We start from the raw sequence: 25,210 nt of genomic DNA, 5'->3' as shown, positions 1-25,210 counted from the left end.
AGTATACAAAACTATTTGTATATATATATATATATATATATATATATATATATATATATAGTAATTAACACAGTGCAATTGTCCCTCAAAAATAAATAAGAAATGTTAAAAATGATGTTTGTGGTCTATATAATAATAACACATATAAAACAATTCAAAGTATCTAATGCTAGGAGAGAATATTTTATAATATGGAAGATGCAAACGCACCCATTAGATTCTCTATCATGGTACTGATGGGACTTCAGCAATCGTACACTTATCATGTGGACAGGTGATCAATGTTGCTAATTGGAACACCCCTTTAAATAATGATAAATCCTTTTTCTGGCCTAATTCACACCTCAGAGTTTGGTCAATGTTTTTCATCAATGATTAATAACCAAAACCTGGGATGAATGAAGCTACACACAGATAAGGTACAATAGAAATATTTCTATCTTGTCTATGCTTTTGACCCACACCTTTTTCTGGCCATCACTTATGAAAAATCACCGACCAAAAAACAAAGCCTTACTATTTAAAGGGCTTGTCCAGTGTTAGGCCATTTTTAACTGGTGGCAGCACTGCCTTGTACCTGTTTAAAAAAATCATACATACCTTCTCCCCGCACTCCATTCTCACCCCCTTCACTTTTCTTCTGGTCCCCGTCCTGTAAACCTTTGAGGCTAATGACTGGCCTCAGTAGTGATGAGTCCCCAAAGTGGCACATCACTGTTGGATTACGAGCCACTTTGGGACACAGCACTGCTGAGTCCAGTCATTGGCTGCAGTGGCACATGTGACACTGCCCACCTGGAAGTTTATAGGACAGGAAGACCACAGAATGGAGAAAAGGAGCTAGAATGGAGCAACGAGGAGTACACGAGTATGTTTTTTTTTCACAATGCAATCCTGAGGATTACACTGACTTGTAATTATAGCAAATCGAGCTGATTTCTTTTTTTGTGAAGGCCAGGAATTCCAAATTATATCCTAACTCCGTTTAAAAAAAAACAGCTCATTGAAAGGAGGAGGAAGGGATGGAGGGCATCAAAACAGATGATTGTAATGGAAAACCATCAGCAGCACGTTAGAAGCAATTATATCCCTTATTATTATTATGATTCCTGTTATTACAAGTTGAGTTGGGATTTAACTTTAGGAATTTAAGGCCTCACAGAAGATTTTTTAACAGATGAGTTTCTACTATAATAATTTAATCTGTTATTTTGTAAAACCATATTACAATAAAAACACAAAACCTGTATTCCTAATCGAAGGAATTTCATAATATGAATGGCCTATATGTAATTTACCAGATGAAGCAAAAACAAGAGTGGTACTGCTTTTAGAAAAAGTAGACCATTTATTCTAATAGTATAAAACCATTTGAAATTGTACCTAAAGTGAAAAATATAAAAATTCACAGTGCAATTTACTCCTCATATTTAGTACCTTGCAAAGTCTCCTTATCCTCTAACAGTTATCACTGTCTGCCATGTCACGGGAGCTGCAACCCAGTCATTGTCATTGTTTCCACAAGCCTGCTAGCTCACATTATATTGATACTGTTGCATAACTTCTATAGACTACCTGAATAAGAGCCCATGCTCCTGTGATCACACGATTCCACTTCAGGATCAAGTTATAGCTTTTCATTCTCAATTTGGATAAGATATGGGAACCTGCTTTATCTATCTATCTGCTCCTGCAGAAATTCAAGTCACCTCCCCCTACAACTGTACATTAAGTTCTCCTTTATTATCTAAAGACTTCCCCTAGTGAAAAGGTCCCTTATCTCTTATATATATAAAAATCAGTTTCTGTCTGTCTGTCTGTTCTTTATGCGCGACCAAACGACTGAACCGATCTTCACCAAATGTTGCACACAGGTACATCAGGTGTACAGGAAGGTTTTAGACCGGGTCTCAGCTCTCTAGGATGTACTGTTCCTGAGATATTCCCAAAAATGACCTGCATTAGCCAATACAAGCCTGCAAGTCTTTCTCTTCAAATCCCAACTGCCATACACACGGTTTTACTCCAGGTTTTCAAAACAACCCAGCCATTTTTTTTCATTGCTGTAGGTCAGCTTTAGGATAGGGCTACAGGACGACAATAAGTCGCACAACACATAGGGCACAACTACGCTGCTACATGCATGCATCTTGGATGGATTTTTGCGACTGTCGTGTCGCAGTCAAAGCATGTCGCAGTGCAACACCATAGCCTATCATTATAAAAGTTGTTGAAACTAAATGTCGCGCAACACATGTCGTTGAGTAGCCCTAGCATTAAAAGGGCAGGGCACTGTGGAGGTCACTGTTAAACAGGCGGGCATTGTGGGGGTCACTGTTAAAGAGGCGGGCATTGTAGAGGTCACTGTTAAAGGGGCGGGCGCTGTGGAGGTCACTGTTAAAAGGGTGGGCACTATGGAGGTCACTGGGTTTCAACTCTCTAGGACGTACCGTTCCTGAGATATACCCCAAAAATTACCTGTATTAGCCAATACAAGCCTGCAACTGTTTCACTTCATTTTCCAACTGCCATACACACAGTCACATGTCCTTTATCAGCCAATAGAAGCTTTCAGTTCCTACTCCAGGTTTCCATAACAACTGATCACAGTTTTTAGCAGTTCGCAGGTCCTTATCACACAGTATAGGATCAGATATACAGCTCAGCAGACTGTATCACACTGGATAGAATTAGATACACAGCTCAGCAGACAGTATGACACAGGATATGATTAGATACACAGCTCAGCAAGGATTAGATACACAGCTCAGCAGACAGTATCACACAGGATATGTTTAGATACACAGCTCAGCAAGGATTAGATACACAGCTCAGCAGACAGTATCACACAGGATAGGACTAGATACACAGCAGACAATATCACACAGGATAGGATTAGATACACAGCTCAGCAGACAGTACCACACAGGATAGGATTAGATACACAGCTCAGCAGACAGTATCACACAGGATAGGACATCTTGGACAGCAGACAATATCACACAGGATAGGATTAGATACACAGCTCAGCAGACAGTATCACACAGGATAGGATTAGATACACAGCTCAGCAGACAGTATCACACAGGATAGGATTAGATACACAGCTCAGCAGACAATATCACACAGGATAGGATTAGATACACGGCTCAGCAGACAGTGGGGCGGGGTGCTGTAGAGGTCACTGTTATAGTGGATACTGTCGATATCTTTTAAGGACACACAGAAACATTACATTAAATAGATGAAATATACCCGTGCGAAGCCGGGTCCTTCTGCTATATGGTAATATAAAGGCTCAGTACCAGAGACATGGATAAATGTAATGATGTTCAATAATGTTTGCACTTTAATTGCAATGTTACTGTTTTCACTGTGTTTCTTCTGTCCGTTTTTCAAATACTGTACCTTTTCCAATAGTGGCAATATTAGTGGTTCTGATTATTATTTCATACTATAATAATATATATTGAAGATTTACTTTTTTTGTATATATTTGGGGTATTTAGAACACTTTATACCAAATTAATTTAAAACAATCTATAAACATACATCTTTGATTCAATTAGAAATGTGGAATTTTGAGGCTACAATGTACTGAAAGTTTAAATACAATGCATTTGCAGTTGCATTTCTACATAGGAAATACAATAAATACAGACATATGTGCTGGCTAAAAATATGAATAGCTCGATTGTGAAATGCTGTTTTAAATATACAGATTCTCTTGAATATCAAAGTCTAAAAAACCTACAACACTAAAAAAATATGGCAGTAAAAAGTTTACATACCACAAAGGGGCATATTAACTAAGGTTGGTGCACCCGTTTTCTGTAGTAGTTTGCACCAAAATTGTAGAAGATTTATTTTTACACAGATTTATTATTGTTCTTCACCAAAAAGATTGACTGGAACAGCAGTTACTGATTTAACAGAACCAGCGCACCTTAATCAAACATTCATCAAAAAGATACATAATTCCTATAACTCAACGGCGCTAACTGGGACAGCATTAGTAAATGTGCACTAGTAAATGCTATTGAATGTATCAATAATTTTGTGAATTTTAAAGCAATCTTATTTGACATTTTTTTTATTTGAGGATCTGTATTTAGAGGGTGCATCCACCAGTCAATTCTCAAGCTCAGCTACATTGTACTATCAGCATAAAGAGCTCTTTATAATGTACTTGTATACATTCTTATGTTCTTATTACACTTTCAACAAAACTTTTTTTTTAATATTCCAAAAAAAGTGTTCCTATGTTTTTTTCTGAATTGCAGGGAAATTAAAACTAGAGAAAAATGTAGGAAATGATAAAATACTTCATATTCTAATAGTTCATCAGAGAGATGTGGTTTGTTATTGTAGGTCAATATAAGTGGTCAGGATAGTATTTTATGGAGATGTTGCTGTGAACTTACTATACTACTGATAATGCACATACATTATACTGTAGTATTGTACGTGCGCTGTCCTAAGATTTGACCTTTTATATTGGTGATTGTAATGCTATGTACAGGTATTAGAGAATGCACAATAAATATGACTTTAGATAGCTTTTGTACCAAGCATGATAACTATATCACTTGAAATAAGATCATGAAGTATACCTCTGTTTTCTCTAAGGTTTACCTAAGGTTTTCCATTAGTAGCATCTTAGCAACAGACTGCAAACTATGGAACAAGTGAATTTTGAGTAAAATCTCTATAACAACCAAGTTATGATTTAGGGAGTGTCATCACGGCTCTTCTGTTCTTATGGGCACTTGCTTCATCTAGGAAGAAATGTTTTGTTTGAAATTTTTGCATTGTGCTGGATCACAGTCGTGTGTCTTGTACTTCTTCTTCTGTTTCTTCTTGTAGGGCAGTAATTTGGGGTCTGGACTTTCTCTTACTCGAGTTCCGGCGGTGCAAGGGAAATAGTTTCAAGCGATCAGAGTGGCTTATGGCTTGTTTGAAGAAACTCTTCTCATTCATGACTTTCTGTATAGAATCATATTGCCGCACGGTATTCTCTTCTATCACCTGAGAAAAGGATTTGGATACATTTCAAGCAGACATTTAAATGTGATACATATAGAAATATTCTGGAATTTGGCCATTTCCAGTATAATTTGTCAAAATGCCACATACAGTCATGCATGCTCTGTGCAAGCATACAAGACTAAATACCTGTATCTGCGTAGGCACTGCATGTTCTCAGAATAGAAAGTACCCAGGAACAGCAGTTGCCACAATCTTGTGGCCCACAGGCATGTTAGATGACAGGCCAGTATGTTTACTTCAGTGACACCAGGGCAGCTGGTGGCCTTCATTAGGACATAGAGTATACAATCATGGATGGATCCTTGTATGGTGCATACATGACTCTATATGGCATTTGACATCTTACATTGGAAGTTGGCCAGCCTTTTTACATTTCTTATTCAATAAGATCAGTTAATTCTTGCTTGTTGGGTAATGGGGAGATGTATCAAAACCAGTGCAAGGGTAAAAGCAGTTACTCATAGAAAACAATGAAATTCAAGCTTTTTTTTTCAGATGCCCTTTAGAAAATAAAGCATAAATCTGATTAGTTACTATGGCCACTGCTCCACATTACCCTTTAAGTAGTTATATTCAGGAGACTCCTAAACCACTCCAACACTTCGCCTTCTTCAGATCGTATATACATGCATTTGTAATCTGTAAAAGGGGAAATGTTGTATCCCTGAAGTGCTTTGCTTCTATGTATAATCTACAATAAGGAAGTCTTCATTCCATCTTCAAGTTGCAGTGGTCGTTTTCATCAAGCAGGGATTTTATCATATCACTCCAAAGAAGTTGGGCATCTCTTCTGAAGGCACCTAAACTGCGGCTGCTTACTGGGCAACTCCACTATTCATACTACATGCCTACAATAGAGTTGTGCCTATATTTGGCACATCTTCACAAAGTGAGCCTCCAATTGAGGGTCTGACTGAGGCTGATGAAGAATGGAGGTCTGATTTGTGGGTCTGCTCTGAGGTCTGATGGAAAATATTTTGTTTCCCTCCTCCGAATCATAGGTGTGTCTTATAGTCCAGTGTGTCTTATAGTCCGAAAAATACGATAACTTCTAACTAGAGGAAAACAATTATTTGACCTAGTTGCCTGATAATGGCACAAGTTAATATATGGGTAAATAGGCCTGAGGTCTGATAAAGAATGGGTGTCTGATTTGAGGGTCTGATCTGATGTCTGATGAAGAATGGGGCTCTGATTTGGGGGTCTGCTCTGAGGTCTAATGGAAAATATAGTCCATAAAACACGGAAACTTCTAAATAGAGGAAAACAATTATTTGACCTAGTTGGCTAATAATGGCACAAGTTAATATATGTGGAAATATGCCTCTTTAACACAGCTAAAATAAATTTTCATGAGATTAAACTTAACGTCAACCTCGTTCACGTGGCCCCTACTTTAATATTAAATGAAGTAGTCTACTGACCCACAAAGCAGCAACACTACAGCCATCTGAGAAGTGTATCAGCCCTGTGGCTACTAGACTATGCTAGGTGGACAGCACACTAAACGTGTGCCCCAGACATATGTAACTATATGCCTACACAGTCGTATACCTCTGCATTGACTCCCATTGTAAAAAACTGCATAAGTTAAGGTAAAGGTATTCTAATGTATACTCGTCAACTTTATACCAAAAAGGACACACCGTTAGCATATGTTTAGCCTATGATTGCTAATACATCTACAGAATTTCCTGATGTTTACCCATAATGTGTATGAGTCTACACTTGGTTTGAAAGTAGCCTAAAGCTGACCATACACATAAGATTATGAAAGTTCTGTTGCAATGATGATCAGCTGAAATGATCAGCGGATCATCTTATGTGTGTGAACAGCTTATGACCCCATTGCCTTAAGGATGTTTTCAGAGTGTTTTAAACTGATTATCTATCTTCAGGATAGGTCTTTAGTATCTGATCAGTGGGGGTCCAACACCTCAGCCAATCAGCTGTTTGAAGAGGCCTACAGTGAGTGTTGTGGCCTCCTTGCAGCTTACCAAGCACAGTACCGTCCACTGGTATCGCAGCTCAGCCCAATTCACTTGAATGTGATTAAGCTGCACCTAGGCCATGTGACTGATGAATGTGACTTCACTGTCCTAGGATAAGCTGCGAGGAGGCCACGGCGCTTACTAGAGAGCTGCAGCCTCTTAAAGCAGCTGATCAGTGGGGGCAGACTCCCACCGATCACATACTGATGAACTACGGTATCCAGAGGATAGGTCATCAGTATAAAACACTCGGAAAATCCCTTTAAATGAGAATCCTCACAAGCTGCACAGCCCCAAACCTTCTAGACATGACAAAATGCTCATGTCAACTATAAAACAATTGTGAGAAATAGAAACTGTCTATCTAGTCAGCTTGCAGTGTATATTACAATCCAACTGCCAATGACCTGTGGAAATTGTTAGATGGGTTCTCTGACTTATTTCAAAATTGGTACCACCTCTAGTATTTTTCTAAAATAACAAAAAAGGTTAACTCACCAGTTTACTCCCCTGTTGCTTCCAGTGCAGCACTCTGGCCCTCCATCTAATCCTTGTTTACATGGCTGCAGCTATGAGGTGCCTGTGTTTCCCAAGTGACCACTGCAACCAATCACTTACCTCAACAGTCTTGTGCCATATATTAAACTACTATGTTTTAAGTATTAGATTGTAGATAAAACATAACTTTTATTTTTTTGTATTAAAATTTGCAATGCTTTGAGTTGAGGTTGAGGATCTAGTCCTGAGGTTTTCTATGGCTGGTGAGTGGACTGGTGGTGCCTGGTTTTGAGGTCTGGATTGTGGTCAGTATACATTGCCATATTGCCTTCATTGATTTTTCTCCGTGCAGACATCATAGTCTGCTGAGGATTTGTACTAGTTTTTTCTAGTCTTTAGTCTTTTTCTCTACTGCACTATTACATGCATGTTGTGTGCCACATTGTGGCACACAACATAAGCCCTAGGTAGTGAGTAGGGTGATGGGAGCACTAGTCCTCACCACTGACACCTAGGGTAAGAGCAGGGAAAGGACAAACAACACAAACACCACATACAATCCCCAAAGGGAGACAACAAACAGGAGAGAACGGACATCCTACAGCACCAGTTTCCACTGTTCCAACAGCTCCACAGCAACTCCAACTCTACCAGAGATCAGAATAGAAAATCTGGAAGGAAGGTCTATATCTGGCAACAAGGGAAGTAGAAAGGGAGAATATATAGTACCTGGGAGTGGCTGACAAAGAACAGCTGAAAGGAAAAGCTACCGATTCCTAAATGGGACAAAAAGAATCGCAAACCAAAGCAGGAAAACCTGGATCGGAATCCATTCCCACAACTAGGTCATGGAGCGATTCCTTGAAGCCGGGCGAGTAACCACCTGCTGTGACCTTCTGACTCCAGGCACAACAGGGTCAGCAATAGGTCGTGACACCCTCGGGACACAGTGATTGGCTGCAATGGTCACATGGGCACATCATAGCTGAAGTCATGTAAACAAAGACCATAAGGGAGGACCAGGACATGGCACTGAAAGCCATAGGGCAGTTAGGCTAGTTACACACTAGCGCTAAAACAATCTGTCAGGCTCTTCCGGCAGAGGAACAGCCTACCAGAGTTCATTGACTGACAGCCTGTTTGCCCGATTCTTTTGCTATAATGGGAGCCAGCAGGGACCTGGCCTGTTTTTGGCGATAGTGCCAAAATTCAGCTGGACAAATACCACTGCAAGCAGCGTTTTTTGTCTAGCCGAATCCTGGCACTAACACCAGAAACAGGTCAGATCCCCACCAAATCCCATTGAGGGCTCCTTCGAGGAAAGGTTGTATCTGTCTATGCCAGATACGATGAAGTCTGGCAGGCTGATCCTCTGCCAGAACAGCCTGCTGGATGATTTTAGTGTTAGTATGAAACTAAACATTCATAGTAACATAAAGAAGTGAAATTAGAGGGCACTCAAAAATAACAGGTAGTCAAATGGAGTTAAAAATATATTTAAAAAACCTTATTTATTATAAAAAAAAAAAAGTAGGACTAAAATGGTCCTTATAAAACACTGGACTGTGATCTTAATTCGGTACTTGTACTATGGATCCCTGTGTAGATGGTCCACGTGGATATCAGTGCTCGCCCCTTAATAGTGGGATCGTGATATGATACTAAGCACTATTTCCACCTGAAGCATCACCCCAGCGATGATAGCAGAGGATAATGCAGTAAACTAACAATGGTGTACATGTTTGATGTGTAGTATGTCCATAAAATATGTGATAACTTGAGTTCATATACTGTCTTTTGTAAGCACCAAACGCGTTTCGGGACTACGGTCCCTTCCTCAGTGATCACTGAAGGGGATTAATGTACTGTTTTTAGGATCCAAATTTTAATTTCATTGCACCTTGGAGAACTATTATATTGTATTACAGCGGGACCCGGTATTCATACTATCATTTGGAGGATTCCTAATTAACTATCCATTGTATGCTGCGGCTTTGTGTTCCGCTGCGACATTTTATCTGGCAAATTATCATCGGCATCATTACCATTTTTTATTCTTATTTTTTTTTTTTTAAAAATTCTAATTATTTGTGTTATATTGTACAGCATTGTTAGTTTACTGCATTATCCTCTGCCATCATCACCGGGGTGATGCTCCAGGTGGAAACAGTGCTTAGTATCATATCACAATCCCACTATTAAGGGGCGAGCACTGATATCCGCGTGGACCATCTACACAGGGATCCATAGGACAAGTACCGAATTAAGATCACAGTCTAGTGTTTCATAAGGACCATTTTAGTCCTACTTTTTTATAATAAATAAGGTTTATTAAATATATTTTTAACTCCATTTGACTTCCTGATATTTTTGAGTGTTCTCTAATCTTACTTCTTTTTGTTTATACACTTTTACGGGCTTGGGGTGTTGCCCCTGGAGTGAGATTTGTTTATACACTTTTACGGGCTTGGGGTGTTGCCCCTGGAGTGAGCACCATCTCACGGTAGTACATGCAGGTGAGCCACTGTCACTCAGTATATTTCCAATTCATAGTAACATAGTTTTTAAGGCTGAAAAAATACATCTGTCCATCCAGTTCAGCCAGTTATCCTGCAAGTTGATCCAGAGGAAGGCCAAAAAAAACCTGTGAGGTAGAAGCCAATTTCCTCATTTTAGGGGAAAGAAATTCCTTCCCAATTGTTTTTCTATTTTATAGAAAAGCCTATCATATCAGTAGATACATTTTTAAATAAGTCAGGAATGACCTTTAACACTCCTTGTAATGATTAATTAAGTAAATATCATATTCCACTTTCATGATTAATATCAAAGAAACTTCCCGGTTCTCAGTAAATGGTTTTGTAGTCAGTGAGACATTGTGTAGCTTAGTAAGTAAGTTATTTGTTATTTTTTGCCGTCGCTGAGCACACTCTGAAACTATCTACACAGAATATGGCATGGAACAATTGCACACCATTCCTAAGGTTCAAAGAGCAATGGCACGCTGACCTTTGGGTTCACAGAACAAAGGCTCACTTTCTTAGCTAACAAAAGCTTGAGCAACACTGATATAATCTGAAGTTTGCTGTATGGATTGTACAAGACTACAAGGAACTCACACTGAGATTTCAGAAAATATTTTTTGTTACTCAGTCAGTGCATTACAATGTTTGAAGAGTAATAATAATACCCAGCTCATGAATAACCTTAGATCTGTATTACAACAGATTATTTTACCAATAACTGTCCAATCAGACCAATAGTTGGTGTGTATAACCAAAGATCTGCGTGTGTAATAGGCCATCTGACCAATGATTGGTCAGATATCTGTCAGATAATCTGTTGGTGTAATACAGCCCTGCAAAAAATATTTCTGGCTTAAAAACCTCCTCCTAAAACTCTGTGTGAACCTACCCTTACTGTAATTGTGGCCATACGAGTTTTGTTAGTAAATATATATTGAGCTTACCAGGAAGAACTGACATTCAAGCATGGCTTCTAGTCTGTGTTCAGACAAGATGACTGTACAATTTGCAAATGCGTGCTTCAGAGTTTTCCTAATAATCTGAAAAGTTCTGTAAGAAAATCCAAAATAAATGTATTAATAAAATAAAAATGTGCTGTTTTAAATGTATACTGTTGATATATATATATATATATATATATATATATATATATATAATTTAAACACTTACATTGGATCTAAATGAGCGCTGGGCTCATCCAGCAGAAGAATCTTGGCTTTACTGAGTACTGATCTGGCCAAACACACCAATTGCTTGTGACCATTACTTAGAACATATCCACCATCCAGCAGCACAAAGTCCAGCTGACCTGGAAACTGCTCAATGATTGACTTTAGGCCGACCTGAGGATGAATATAAAAAAATTAAAAAAAATCGGGATTTCTGTTGGTTATTTTAGGGTGCTTTCACACTTATTCTTTTTTTGTTTTGTTTTTGGCATTTTCTCGCTTGTAAAGAAAAAAACAAGTTATGAAAGTCATGCAGTTTTTAAAAGTCTTTTTTATCATTAAATGAAAAAATATTACTTATAACTTTACTGTTGTGTATTGGATTTGGACATGTAATCACTATGTAGGACCACAAGGTGGCACCACTGTATGAAAAATCCTAACCTGATCTGTGTTTAACAAAGGAACATTTGATTATCCTTAACTGGGTCCTTTGACATGTAGAGGAAATGGAAGCACACATCCAGCAAACAGCCTTTGTTATTTGTCTGTCATTTAGTCGGGATGTTCACAATACAGCCCATTGTCAGCACTAGTAATTTTGTAATCCTTGTCACGCACATAAAGCCACTTGCATTACCTCTTCGGTTACTTTCCAGATTTCTTCATCGCTGTGTTTTCCGTAAGGGTCAAGGTTTTTCCGGAATGTCCCAGAAAATATGAAAACTTTCTGTATGGGAGATTAGAGTAATTAGGGTCAATAAGAATGACTTTTCAGCATCTCAGAGTATTATCAGTGCTGGTAGGATGGGACATTTAACTTCCTTGTGTAATGTAACAGCAGGTGAACCAACACATTCTGCACTAAATCAAATTCTGTTTCCTCTTGTATTTGAATGAACAGAATTGTTAAGCATTCCATTATAAATGGTATCCATTATTCCATTACTTATGTGTCCAGCTTAATTATTTAAATATATCAGTTCATCTTTTTAAACTCGATGACTATGACCGGAGAAAACAAGGAAGAGAATTACCATTATGTTTCATTTTATGTTTACCTTTCCTTTTCTTCCTAAATCAAGAAGTTAGCATATAATCACATCGATCACAATGCAGCGGTATATTTTCCAGCAGAAAGCCAGGATTCATGCTGAAAACCTGACAGATCCAGCAGGCCGCAGAGGTTTCTGGCTATGCCAGATATGGCAATGCCAGTATTCTGCTCCTCTGCTGGAACAGATTATTGGAATGCCATAATGCAGATGTGGACATAGCATTACCTTTCTTCTTGGCTGGACATGATGTTCTCATATGTTTTTCACAAAATAACCACCAGTTTTTTAAGCCACATGATATCTCAATATCGTGTCACAACACCCTTATCCTATATGTGTCTATGTGTGGCCATCCAGTGGCTGTGATGTGAATTGCAGCCTGTCATGGGTTTTGATAGCATAGCACAATAATGTATTAAACTGTTGTAACACAATGGGTGTGGACTCACTGTATCCCTGAACAGATTTCACTTGGGGTTACTCTTAAAGGTGTTATCAAGGTGGTCACCTCTTATTTACCCTTTCATCTATGTACAGGGAGGCAGAGTTTGTACAATATGGTAAAACAGGCAATAGGTCACAACAGGCGGCATAGGATCAATACAGTAATCAGGCAGAGGTCAGGCACTGAACAAAAGAACACACAATAGTGGTGTAAGGGAGCAGTAGGGTCACTATATGGACGATAGCCAATGAACCCTAAAAATTCTACCTGCCTTCCAAAACCACTCCGGGTAGTGTGAAACTAAGGCTACCCCTAGGTATTCACCAGAGCCTGCTGCAACGCAGAATGGACTTGGCTGCAAGGAACTCAGGATCAGTCTGAGGAGCTGAAAAATTACTGGTGAGGGCATACTAGTAATAGATAGAATGACCACGGAGGTGAAAAGAGGAGTCAGCAAGCAGGGTCAAAAATTAGGAGAGACAGACACAATAAATATTGTCCATGAGGGCTTAAAATAGAGACAAGCCAGGGTCGATTACCAAGAGAGTAGATATAAGCAGGACCAGTGTTTACAAGGGTAATCCAAAAACAAGCCAGAAGTTAGATAATCAGAACAGTCAGTACTAAATCACACATTGTAGAGCCCTGAATACAAATAGCATCACAGGCAATGTTGATAATAATCAGCAGTATTAAATCCCCCACCTACTTCTGGGATTGGACAGAGTCAGAAACCTGATTGGCTTGGTTTCCAGTCAGACTGACAGGTCCAGCAGCAAGGGTGTGTGGTCAGCATAGAAACCCTCCCAGCATAGCAATGCATAGTGATGCAAGGTGAACTCCTGACAGGTGGCACACATCCACAGGAACTATCAAGCAAGGAATCTTATGGCTCAGCCACCCTCCATTAGGGGAAGGTGCCTTATATAAGTCAGGGAATGCTATCAGAGGCTGGGGACCGATTAGCCTGTGCTCGCACTGGTTCTTTAAGAGCAGGGCAGAGAATATGGGAGCCTGATAGGAACTCACAGGAGCTGGAAAGAGGCGGTGGGAATGGCTATAAGCAGCACAGAGGTGAGGGTGAGAATGTTGGTGGCTGTGCCCGCAGGGAGAGAAGAAATGCCAGCAACCATGGACTGCTGGCATTGCACTTAGTGTCATGAGAAACTGGAGTCCCTAAAGGGGTTATCCTATGAAAGTTATTTATGACTTATCCATTCAGACGGGGAGCTCAGTGACCCCTTGTTCTTAGGATCGCAAGGGATCACGGTAATGGAACTCCATGCAATCCGTTTTGTCTCTTATTTATCAAATTTGAGCTATGGTAAAGGTGTAGTAAGATTACACCGTGGGGGGATTCAATAAATGAAAAAGGGATTCAATAAATGAAAAATAAGTGCTTATGCCGCTGTACAGAACACTGGTGAGACCTCACTTGGAGTATTGTGCGCAGTACTGGAGGCCATATCTCCAGAAGGATATTGATACTTTGGAGAGAGTTCAGAGAAGAGCTACTAAACTAGTACATGGATTGCAGGATAAAACTTACCAGGAAAGATTAAAGGACCTTAACATGTATAGCTTGGAAGAAAGAAGAGACAGAGGGGATATGATAGAAACTTTTAAATACATAAAGGGAATTAACTCGGTAAAGGAAGAGAGCATATTTAAAAGAAGAAAAACTACCACAAGAGGACACAGTTTTAAATTAGAGGGGCAAAGGTTTAAAAGTAATATAAGGAAGTATTACTTTATTGAGAGAGTAGTGGATGCATGGAATAGCCTTCCTGCAGAAGTGGTAGCTGCAAATACAGTGAAGGAGTTTAAGCATGCATGGGATAGGCATAAGGCCATCCTTCATATAAGATAGGGCCAGGGGCTATCCATAGTACTCAGTATATTGGGCAGACTAGATGGGCCAAATGGTTCTTATCTGCCGACACATTCTATGTTTCTATGTTTCTATGCTGTATCTCACATTTTCTTAGCTGGCTCATGTAATTCTGAACTACAGTACAGAAAAGAACTGTATGTGTGAATAAAGGCATAACTCGGACCTCCTGTACTTCAATGCAAACCAGGTAACAGGGCCTACCACCTACCACGTGCCATTTCTAATATTGTTTTCTTATGTTACAGAAAAGCCATGGACCATCACCATACATCAGGGCCTAGGTCAGGGGGTTCTGATCTGAGCATGGGGGATGTTACATTATCTTTTGTGTAACTTCTGTGTCTGCAAATAATCATTAATGTGAAAACAAGCATTTTGTACTTTATCACAGCAAATAAAACTGGCACTAAGGCCTCTTTCACACTACCGTATGGCTATTTCAGTGTTTTGCAGTCCGTTTTTCACGGATCCGTGGTTCCGTTTTTTTTGTTTCCGTTGTGTTTCCGTTTCCGTTCCGTTTTTCCGTATGGCATATACAGTATACAGTAATTACATAGAAAAAATTGGGCTGGGCATAACATTTTCAATAGATGGTTCTGCAAAAACGGAACGGATACGGATGCATTTCCGTATGTGTTCTGTTTTTTTTTGCGGACCCATTGACTTGAATGGAGCCACGGAACGTGATTTGCGGGCGATAATAGGACATGTTCTATCTTTCAACGGAACGGAATAACGGAAACGGAATGCATACGGAGTACATTCCGTTTTTTTTTTTGCGGAACCATTGAAATGAAAGGTTCCGTGTACGGAAAAGCAAAAAACGCCCCTTAAAACGGAAAAAAAAAACGGTAGTGTGAAAGAGGCCTAAAGCAAACAATAAGAATTGTTGCAGAGAACACGTATAACCCACCCATTAACACAGCTGACTGAAGAGTCTTGTATACTGTACATTAAATCAGCAAGAGGTCTTCTTAAGCTACAGTATATTCAGCTATGGTGGATTTGTTGCAGATATTCTGTGCAAATTCTGCATAGAAAATCTGTAAAAACTACACACATTGACCTACATTTACTAAAGTGACTGCATCTAGACATTGTGGTAAAGTGCTCCAAAATTTGTCAATTTTTGGGGCGTAATTAAGAAAACCCCATTCTATCTAGCTTACCAAATGGGAGTGGTTTAGCAGTAAGTCAAGAAATAGTTGACATAAAATTAGACAAAAGAGTGTTTCCCTGCATCACATTTATCATCCAGCCTGAGCCCCTGTGATAATAATCTGGTGCAGGTCTACAGCCTGGCTAAGCTTATTCTGTCTGTAGGAGTAGTAAGGATGCCCCATAGTCTTTTTCTCTACCCTGTTATGCTAATCCGCACATTACAGTGCTGGGCAAATGTTCATATAAAAACCTGATAGATTATTGAAGAAACTCCCCAGTTTATTATTATAGACACGATCATATAGCTGAGATAACTTCTAGGTATAGAGGAAAGCTAGCCAGTATCTTCTTCTCCCCAGGACCTACCTTCTCTAGATTTTAGACTTGCTCATGGACCACTGTAGGAGGCATTTAATTCATGATGAGGCCTACGCCTTGACATAAATTAAATGCCTCATCCAGTGGTGCAGGCCCTATCAAGATTGGCGTAGCACACACCAGTCTTGATCAATTATGGCCTTTATGTAGCAGATTTCAATGCAATTTTTTTGAGCCAAAGCCAGAAGTGGATTCAAAAGGAATGAGGATTATAAAGGACTAAAACTTATTCCTGATGGATCCTCTTTTGGCTTTGTCTAAAAAAGACTGCATCAAAAACCCTAGTGGTGTTTTTCCAAAAATTGCTTTGTGTGAAATAAACCTTATTTTTGTATCCACACTTTTTACAGCTATAAAAAAATCAAACACTGCACCTAGCATGCAATAAATTCTGATAGATTGTTACATGCCTGCTTATTTCTCTGCAGGTAATTCCAGATATGCTTGTATGACAATAAGGCTACATGCACACGAATGTATTTTGTTTCCGTGTCCATTCGTTTTTTTTGCGGATAGGATGCGGACCCATTCATTTCATTTCATTTCAACCGTGTGCTGTCCGCATCAGTATGTCCGTTCCGTAGCCCCGCAAAAAAAATAGTCATAACATGACTATTCTTGTCCATTTTAGGCAATAGATCCGCAAAAAAATAAAAACGGATGGCATACAGATGTCATCAGTTTTTTTTGCGGATCCGCAATTTGCGGACCGCAAAACACATACGGTCATGTGCATGCCATCCGTTTTTTTGGCGGATCCATTGTCTAAAACGGACAAGAATAGGACATGTTCTATTTTTTTGCGGGGCTATGGAACGGAAATACTGATGCGACAGCACACAGTGTGCTGTCCGCATTTTTTATGGACCCATTGAAATTAATGGGTCCACATCCTATCAGTTTACTATTACTTTAGTTGCCCTCCTCTGAACCCTCTCCAGCTCTGCTATGTCTGCCTTGTTCACAGGAGCCCAGAACTGTACACAGTACTCCATGTGTGGTCTGACTAGTGATTTGTAAAGTGGTAGGACTATGTTCTCATCACAGGCATCTATGCCCCTTTTGATCCAACCCATTATCTTATTGGCCTTGGTAGCTGCTGCCTGTCACTGGTTTCTACAGCTTAGTTTGCTGTTCACTATAATTCCTATGTCCTTTTCCATGTGAGTGTTACCCAGTGTTTTACCATTTAGTATGTAAGGGTGACTTGCATTATTCCTTCCCATGTGCATAAACTTACATTTGTCAGTGTTAAACCTCATCTGCCACTTATCTGCCAAAGCCTCCAATCGATCCCTCTGTAGCAGTGTACTGTCCTCTTACGTGTTAATTACTTTACACAGTTTAGTGTCATCTGCAGAAATTGATATTTTACTGTGCAAGCCTTCTACAAGATCATTAATAAATACAGTACAGACTGAAAGTTTGGACACACCTTCTCATTCAAAGAGTTTTCTTTATTTTCATGACTATGAAGGCATCAAAACTATGAATTAACACATGTGGAATTATATACATAACAAACAAGTGGGAAACAACTGAAAATATGTCATATTCTAGGTTCTTCAAAGTAGCCACCTTTTGCTTTGATTACTGCTTTGCACACTCTTGATGAGCTTCAAGAGGTAGTCCCCTGAAATGGTCTTCCAACAGTCTTGAAGGAGTTCCCAGAGATGCTTAGCACTTGTTGGCCCTTTTGCCTTCACTCTGCGGTCCAGCTCGCCCCAAACCATCTCGATTGGGTTCAGGTCCGGTGACTGTGGAGGCCAGGTCATCTGGCGCAGCACCCCATCACTCTCCTTCATGGTCAAATAGCCCTTACTTTCAAAGTTTTCCCAATTTTTCGGCTGACTGACTGACCTTCATTTTTTAAAAGTAATAATGGCCACTCGTTTTTCTTTACTTAGCTGCTTTTTCCTTGCCATAATACAAATTCTAACAGTCTATTCAGTAGGACTATCAGCTGTGTATCCACCTGACTTCTCCTCAACGCAACTGATGGTCCCAACCCCATTTATAAGGCAAGAAATCCCACTTATTAAACCTGACAAGGGCACACCTGTGAAGTGAAAACCATTTCAGGGGACTACCTCTTGAAGCTCATCAAGAGAATGCCAAGAGTGTGCAAAGCAGTAATCAAAGCAGTAATCAAAGCAAAAGGTGTGTCCAAACTTTTGGTCTGTACTGTATATTGAAGAGAATAGGGCCCAATACTGACCCTTGAGTACTCCACTAGTGACAGTGACCCAATCTGAGTGTGTACCATTATTAACTAGTAATGGCCTTGCGGTTCCCCTGGTGGTCGGTTCGTGGCGAACTTTGTGCGTTCGCGATTTGCCGAACATGCGAACATATGGCGAAGTCTGCGTGCACCATAATCTTTTGAATTGCGCCGAATATGGTGGGACAGGACAGCCAATTGAGACGTTTCAGCACATGGACACACACCCCAACCCTATAACAGAACCCAATCTGGCAGCCATTTTACATTACGTGTTTTGCCAGTGTAGGGAGAGGTTGTATTTTGGAGCAGGGACAGGGTGTTAGGAACTTAGGGAGACCAAACACTAGCTAATAGGGCCACAAAAGTCCTTTTAAGGACTGGCAACGTTGTGCTATTGATAGGTGTGATACACAGAGGGGTGTGATATACTTATAACATACTTTCTAACATAGAAAGTATATTATAGTGCATTTGTATGCTTCCAGAAAATACTGATTGAGGGCTGAGATCTATCAGCTTCCACAAAATAGTGATAGAGGTTTGCCATATACCTGCATCCACAAAATACAGATTGCGGGTTTTGATATACCTGCTTCAACTAAAAACTGATTGAGGCCTTCCATATATCAGCTTCCACAAAATAGTGATAGAGGTTTTCCATATTCCTGCATCCACAAAAGTACTGCTTGAGGGTGATATACCAGCTTCAACTAACAACTGATTGAGGCCTTCCATATATCAGCTTCCACAATATAGTGATAGAGGTTTGCCATATACCTGCATCCACAAAATACAGATTGCGGGTTTTGATATACCTGCTTCAACTAACAACTGATTGAGGCCTGCCATATATTAGTTTCCACAAAACAGTGATAGAGGTTTTCCATATACCTGCGTCCACAAAATTACTGCTTGAGGGTAATATACCAGCTTCAACTAACAACTGATTGAGGCCTGACATATATCAGCTTCCACAAATACTGCTCTTCTCTAGGGACTTTGGCACAGGGTCATTTTGAAAATGACAGGCAGAGGAAGAGGCAGGCAGTTCCGAAGGGGTGGTAGGGGCGGGGCAGGTGCACCAGGCCGGAGCTTAAGTGGGAAGTTGGAGAAGGTGCATGCGATTATGTCAAAGGACGCACCACAGTTGGTTGAGTGGCTTACTCAGCCTTCCACTTCTGCACCCTCCTCATCCTCTCTATCTGTACCCTCCTCACTTTCTGCTGTGTGCACCCCCAAAGACACCACCACCACCATCATAGCCCCTCCACTCGAGTCAGAGGAATTATTTCCCCATCCATTCCCAAACCTTACCGATGTGCAGCCATTATTGGCATCAGATGAGGAAGAGGAGGTAGCAACTGCCGCCACCCAGCGGTCTGACGACAGTATCCAGATCAGCCCAAGGAGGGTGGTCCCCACTGTTGCTGCCTTCTCTGAGATCTGTAATGTCAGTGGTGGTAAGGGTGACGATGATGACGTGTCGATGGAAGTCAGGTGGGTGCCCACAAGAGAGGAAGAGGGGAGATCAGAGGGAGAGACGGAGCAGCAGATAGGGAGGAGAATGAGGAGAAGCAGGCAGAACTCGCAGTGCACAGGAGGCAAAAAGCTGACTGCAAATGTATCTGGAGCGAGCCATCCACCATGCACGGTCACATCTGGCGCTCCCAGGACGCCGGCACATGGCTCCACAGTGTGTTTTTTTTTTAACGTGTCAGCTGCTGATAATAGTGTTGCCATCTGCAGCCTGTGCTGTCAATGCATAAGTCGCGATAAGCCCAACACTCACCTAGGGACGACTGCCTTAAGAAGGCACCTGGCCTCCCATCACCGAGCCCAGTGGGAGCATGCGTTCAGAACCCACAAAGCCACACATTACCGGCACTTCACCTCCTGCTCCTTCTCCTCCTCCTCCCATTTGTCCTCCACTCTACCTTCCACCATGTCCTCAATGCGTTCATCTGGCGCAAGGCAAATGATGACGCCGGATAGTCCTCTTGCCCAACGGCTGACCGCTGGCCTGTCGGAACTCCTAGCCCGCCAACTACTGCCATATAAATTGGTGAACTCGGAGGCCTTTAGAAAATTTGTGGCCATTGGCACACCGCAATGGAAGGTCCCCGGAAGGAAATGTTTCTCCCATAAGGGCATCCCTGAACTATATGGCCACGTTCAGCGGCAAGTTAATATATCTCTGGTACACAGTGTCGGTGCCAAGATACATCTGACCACAGACACGTGGTCTAGCAAACACGGGCAGGGAATGTACATAACTTTTACTGCTCACTGGGTGAACCTTCTGACGGCCATCAAGCATGTAACCTGTGGCACCTATGTGGATTTGGTGTTACAGCCACGGATTGCATTCAGGCCAGCCTCTTCTTCTCCTCCTCCTACTCCATCCTCTGTCTCCTCCTCGGCTGACTCCTCCTTTTCCACTGCTACCGCCTCTTCTACTGCACCCCCCAAGCTCCCCAAAACCTATTCGACGTGCCTGCACTGCTTTCAACTCTGCGGTCACAGGCCGATCAGTGGCTAATCCCGCTCAATTTGACAGTTGGTAAAGTAGTGTGCTGAGCGTGCTGAAACAGGGCAAAATGACACATGGTACACTTCCTGAACTTAGTTGTGCAGTGATTCGTTGCTAAATACCCCGGGGTCCAGGACGTCTTGCGGCAGGCCAGGAAAATCTCTGGCCATTTTAGAAGATATTACATGGCCATGGCTCGCCTTGCTGACGTTCAGCGGCGACACCACTTTCTCGTCAGACGTCTGATTTGTGACTGCCCGACGTGCTGGAACTCCATCTTGTATATGCTTGATAGGCTGCTCCAGCAGAAACGTGCCATTAACGACTACCTGTATGAACTTGGTTTCTTTTCATCGCGCCAGGGGCTGCTCATGCAGACTTCTGCGGCCATTTAATGAGATCACCAAACTGGTCAATCGCAGCCAGGGCGCCATCAGTGACATCGTACCTTACGCCTTCTTTCTGGAGCAGCATTGCATTGTGTCATTGATCAAGCCGACGAGGAGCAGGAGCTGGAAGATGAGGAAGTCGCAATGCTGAAAGAATTTCCAGGGGGGTCTACTCCATCTTAGACAAGTCAGCAGGACTCTGAAGAGGAGTTAGAGGAGGATGGTGGCTGGGGGGAGGAGGAGGAGCAGGAAGAGCAGGCTTTAAACTTTTCGGGGATCCCTGGTGTTGTCCGTGGCTGGGGGGAGGAGACCGACGACATTCTCCTGGGCAATGAGCAGGATCCAGGACGCTCCACCGCTTCCAATTTAGTGCAAATGGGGGCCTTCATGCTCCAGTGTTTGAAGAGAGACCCCCGTATAAAAAGCATAAAGGTCAAGGACCTGTACTGGGTGGCAACGTACTTGGACCCCCGGTACAAACAAAAAATGGCGGACATGTTACCAGCATCACAGAGGGATGTCAGAATGCTGCATTTCCAGGCCTTGCTGCGAGAGACGCTGCATTCTGCTGTTGCGGGCACTGGCAGAGGAATTTCCACCCACAGTGAAACAGGTGCAGGTACCAATCCCACTGCGCCTGCAAAAAGAGGGCCGTTTGAAGATGTGTTGGTCACTTCAGATATGAGATCATTCTTGCAGCCAACCAATCGACAGCCGCCCTCCGGATCCAGCCTCAGGGAATGCCTAGATCGACAGGTGTCTGATTACATCGGGTTAACGGCCGATGTGGACGCTCTGAGAAGCGAGGAACCTCTTGACTACTGGGTGTGCAGGCTTGACCTGTGGCCAGAGCTGGCACAATTTGCAATGGAACTCTTGGCTTGCCCCTCGTCGAGTGTCCTGTTCAGCGCAGCAGGGGGGATCGTGACCGATAAGCGCACTCGCCTAGCTCACAACAGTGTGGACTACCTCACATTTTTTTAAATGAATGAGGCATGGATCTCGGAGGAATTCAACACCTGTGATGACCACGTGTAATTGAATTTCCTCATGCCAGCCCACACATATCTGCCACCACCCAGAACAAAGAATGGTCCTTGCCTTATGTATATACAGCGGCATGAAAGGCCTTTTATGTTAGGTGAATGCCTAATTTTTGGGGCCTGTACTGGCCTACAGTTACATATTTATCTTGTGACCTCCTAATGTACATCCAGCCACAGAATCCAAAGTTCTTTGCTGTCAGGTGAATGCCTATTGGCTAATTTTTGGGGCCTGTACTGGCCGACAGTTACATATTTATCCTGTGACCGCCTAATGTACCTCCAGCCACAGAATCCAAAGTTCTTTGCTGTCAGGTGAATGCCTATTGGCTAATTTTTGGGGCCTGTACTGGCCGACAGTTACATCCTGTGACCGCCTATTGTACCTCCAGCCACAGAATCCAAACTTCTTTGCTGTCAGGTGAATGCCTATTGCCTAATTTTGGGGCCTGTACTGGCCAACAGTTACATATTTATCCTGTGACCTAATGTACCTCTAGCCACAGAATCCAAAGTTCTTTGCTGTCAGGTGAACGCCTATTGCCTAATTTTTGGGGCCTGTACTGTCCGACAGTTACATTTTTATACTGTCACCGTCTAATGTACCTCCAGCCACAGAATACAAAGTTCTTTGCTGTCAGGTGAATGCCTATTGGCTAATTTTTGGGGCCTGTACTGGCCGACAGTTATATCCTGTGACCGCCTATTGTACCTCCAGCCACAGAATCCAAAGTTCTTTGTTGTCAGGTGAATGCCTATTGCCTAATTTTTGGGGGCCTGTACTGGCTGACAGTTACATCCTGTGACCGCCTATTGTACCTCCAGCCACAGAATCCAAAGTTCTTTGCTGTCAGGTGAATGCCTATTGCCTAATTTTTGGGGCCTGTACTGGCCGACAGTTTCACATTTATCCTGTGACCGCCTAATGTACCTCCAGCCACAGAATCTAAAGTTCTTTGCCGTCAGGTGAATGCCTATTGCCTAATTTTTGGGGCCTGTACTGGCCAACAGTTACATTTTTTATCTCTAGCTACATAATCACACCCTTGTCTTACTTCTCTCATTATGGTGGCATATGAACCGCATTCACCTTAAGGACCTTCTAATGTCACAGGGTCATGTGACTGTGCCCCCCACCCCGTACCGTGCTCCTCCCCCCGTACTGTGCCCCCTTATACCCTGCATTGTGCCCTCTTACCACACCCTATTCAGTGCCCCTAGTCATTCCCTGTACTGTGCCCTCTTATACCCTTTTATCCGGTCACGGTATGGCGGTGTTATCTGGTCACTGTACTGAGGTGCTATCCGGTCAATGTATGGTGGTGGCATCCAATAACTGGATGGCCATAACTGTATCCTTTTCACTGCCTACGCCATCCTTTTTTAGACCTGGCATGAGCGGGAAAAATATGCAGATTGCGGTGCTAAGGACCTTTGTGCCACTATCTGTGTCAGAAATACGCCTAACATAGACTTATTTCTATATAATAAATGACCACTTAATTGTATTATTATTCGGGGGTAGGGCTAATATCTTTATATTATATAGATTCTAGCGTATTATACTGTGCCTTGTATTTCCCAGTAGAAAATGATCCTTGGGAAACACAGTCCTCATCCCTGACCACCAGGACCAGGTAGCGCTCTGTCAGTACATGGCAGCCTCCCCTCTCCGCCACGCTGCTCCGCTGTGTACAGGTGCTTATTCTGACACTAGGGCTGGGTTCACATCCTATTTTTGCCATCCATTTTATGCATACCAAAAATTTATGCGTTAACAGATGCCTCAGACTGATGCCGTACAGTGGCGTCCGTTCACCATACAGTTCCATGGTAGAACAAAAATGTACGTTAACGTATGCATTTTTTTATAGACTCTGCAGGATACAAAAACATGGAGTGCTGCAAATTTGTATACATCAAACCGATAGGAAATGAAAATTTTCTAGGCTCCAGCAGGGCATATTTTTGAGAGTTTCCCTTTAAGACACCATTTTATAATGGTTCCTAATTAAAATACATATTTTTTGTGGGAATTTTTGCCAATGATCCCCCTCTGGTATATCACTGTCCAAGTTGTGGGACTATTTGTGTACTTCTAGTAAGTGTTTGCTGGCTGCAAATATGGCCTGAAGCTTTTTCAGGTTCGCCTGCCATTAAAGTGAATGCACAGTTCACGAACATTTGATCGCGAACGCGCGTTCATATTTGCGAATCGTCCCGGCTGATGTTTGTCCATCACTATTAATAACTATCCTCTGCTTTCTATCACTCAGCCAGTTGCTTACCCACATACAGACATTTTCTCCCTGTCCAAGAATTCTCATTTTCTATACTAACCTTTAATGCGGTACAGTGTCAAATGCTTTGGAGAAGTCCAGATATACAATATCCATTGATTCGCCGCTGTCCAGTCTAGAACTTACCTCCTCATAGAAACTGATTAAATTAGTTTGACATGACCAATCCCTCATGAAGCCATGCTGTTATGGAGTTATTTGCTTATTTTTATTGAGGTACTCCAAGATAGCATCTCTTAGAAAACCTTCAAACAGTTTACCCACGACAGATGTTAAACTTACTGGCCTATAGTTTCCGGGCTCTGTTTTTGGACCCTTTTTGAATAAAGGCACCACATTTGCTATGCGCCAATCCTGTGGAATACTCCCTGTCAGTATAGAGTCCTTAAATATCAGAAATAAGGGTCTGGATATGACATTACATAATTCTCTTGGAAGGATGCCATCTGGTCCTGGCGATTTGTCTATTTTAATCTTTTTAAGAACCCACTGTACTTCTTCCTGGGTCAGACGGCACTTTTAATGGGGAATGTACTTTTACATTCTGCATTTTATC

General features: G+C 41.8%; 1 protein-coding gene across 2 annotated transcripts in view; it reads right to left on the bottom strand.

Moving 5' to 3' along the window:
- Positions 1–3,207: 3,207 nt before the first annotated feature.
- The window catches only part of CFTR (CF transmembrane conductance regulator), a 203,874-nt gene continuing 181,871 nt past the window's right edge, over positions 3,208–25,210 (bottom strand). For both annotated transcript variants that reach the window (XM_040411444.1, XM_040411453.1), the window contains 4 exons: positions 11,873–11,962; positions 11,234–11,406; positions 11,008–11,113; positions 3,208–5,028 (listed from right to left, as the gene is read on the bottom strand). In XM_040411444.1, the coding sequence (XP_040267378.1) occupies positions 4,822–5,028; positions 11,008–11,113; positions 11,234–11,406; positions 11,873–11,962 (576 nt within the window). In that variant the 3' untranslated portion in view covers positions 3,208–4,821. The remainder of the gene's footprint in view (positions 5,029–11,007; positions 11,114–11,233; positions 11,407–11,872; positions 11,963–25,210) is intronic.

Source organism: Bufo bufo, chromosome 1 (genome assembly GCF_905171765.1).
Source record: "Bufo bufo chromosome 1, aBufBuf1.1, whole genome shotgun sequence".
NCBI classification, from domain to species: domain Eukaryota; kingdom Metazoa; phylum Chordata; class Amphibia; order Anura; family Bufonidae; genus Bufo; species Bufo bufo.
The sequence above is the reverse complement of the archived record's forward strand: the minus strand, read 5'-3'. Positions and strand labels throughout refer to the sequence as shown.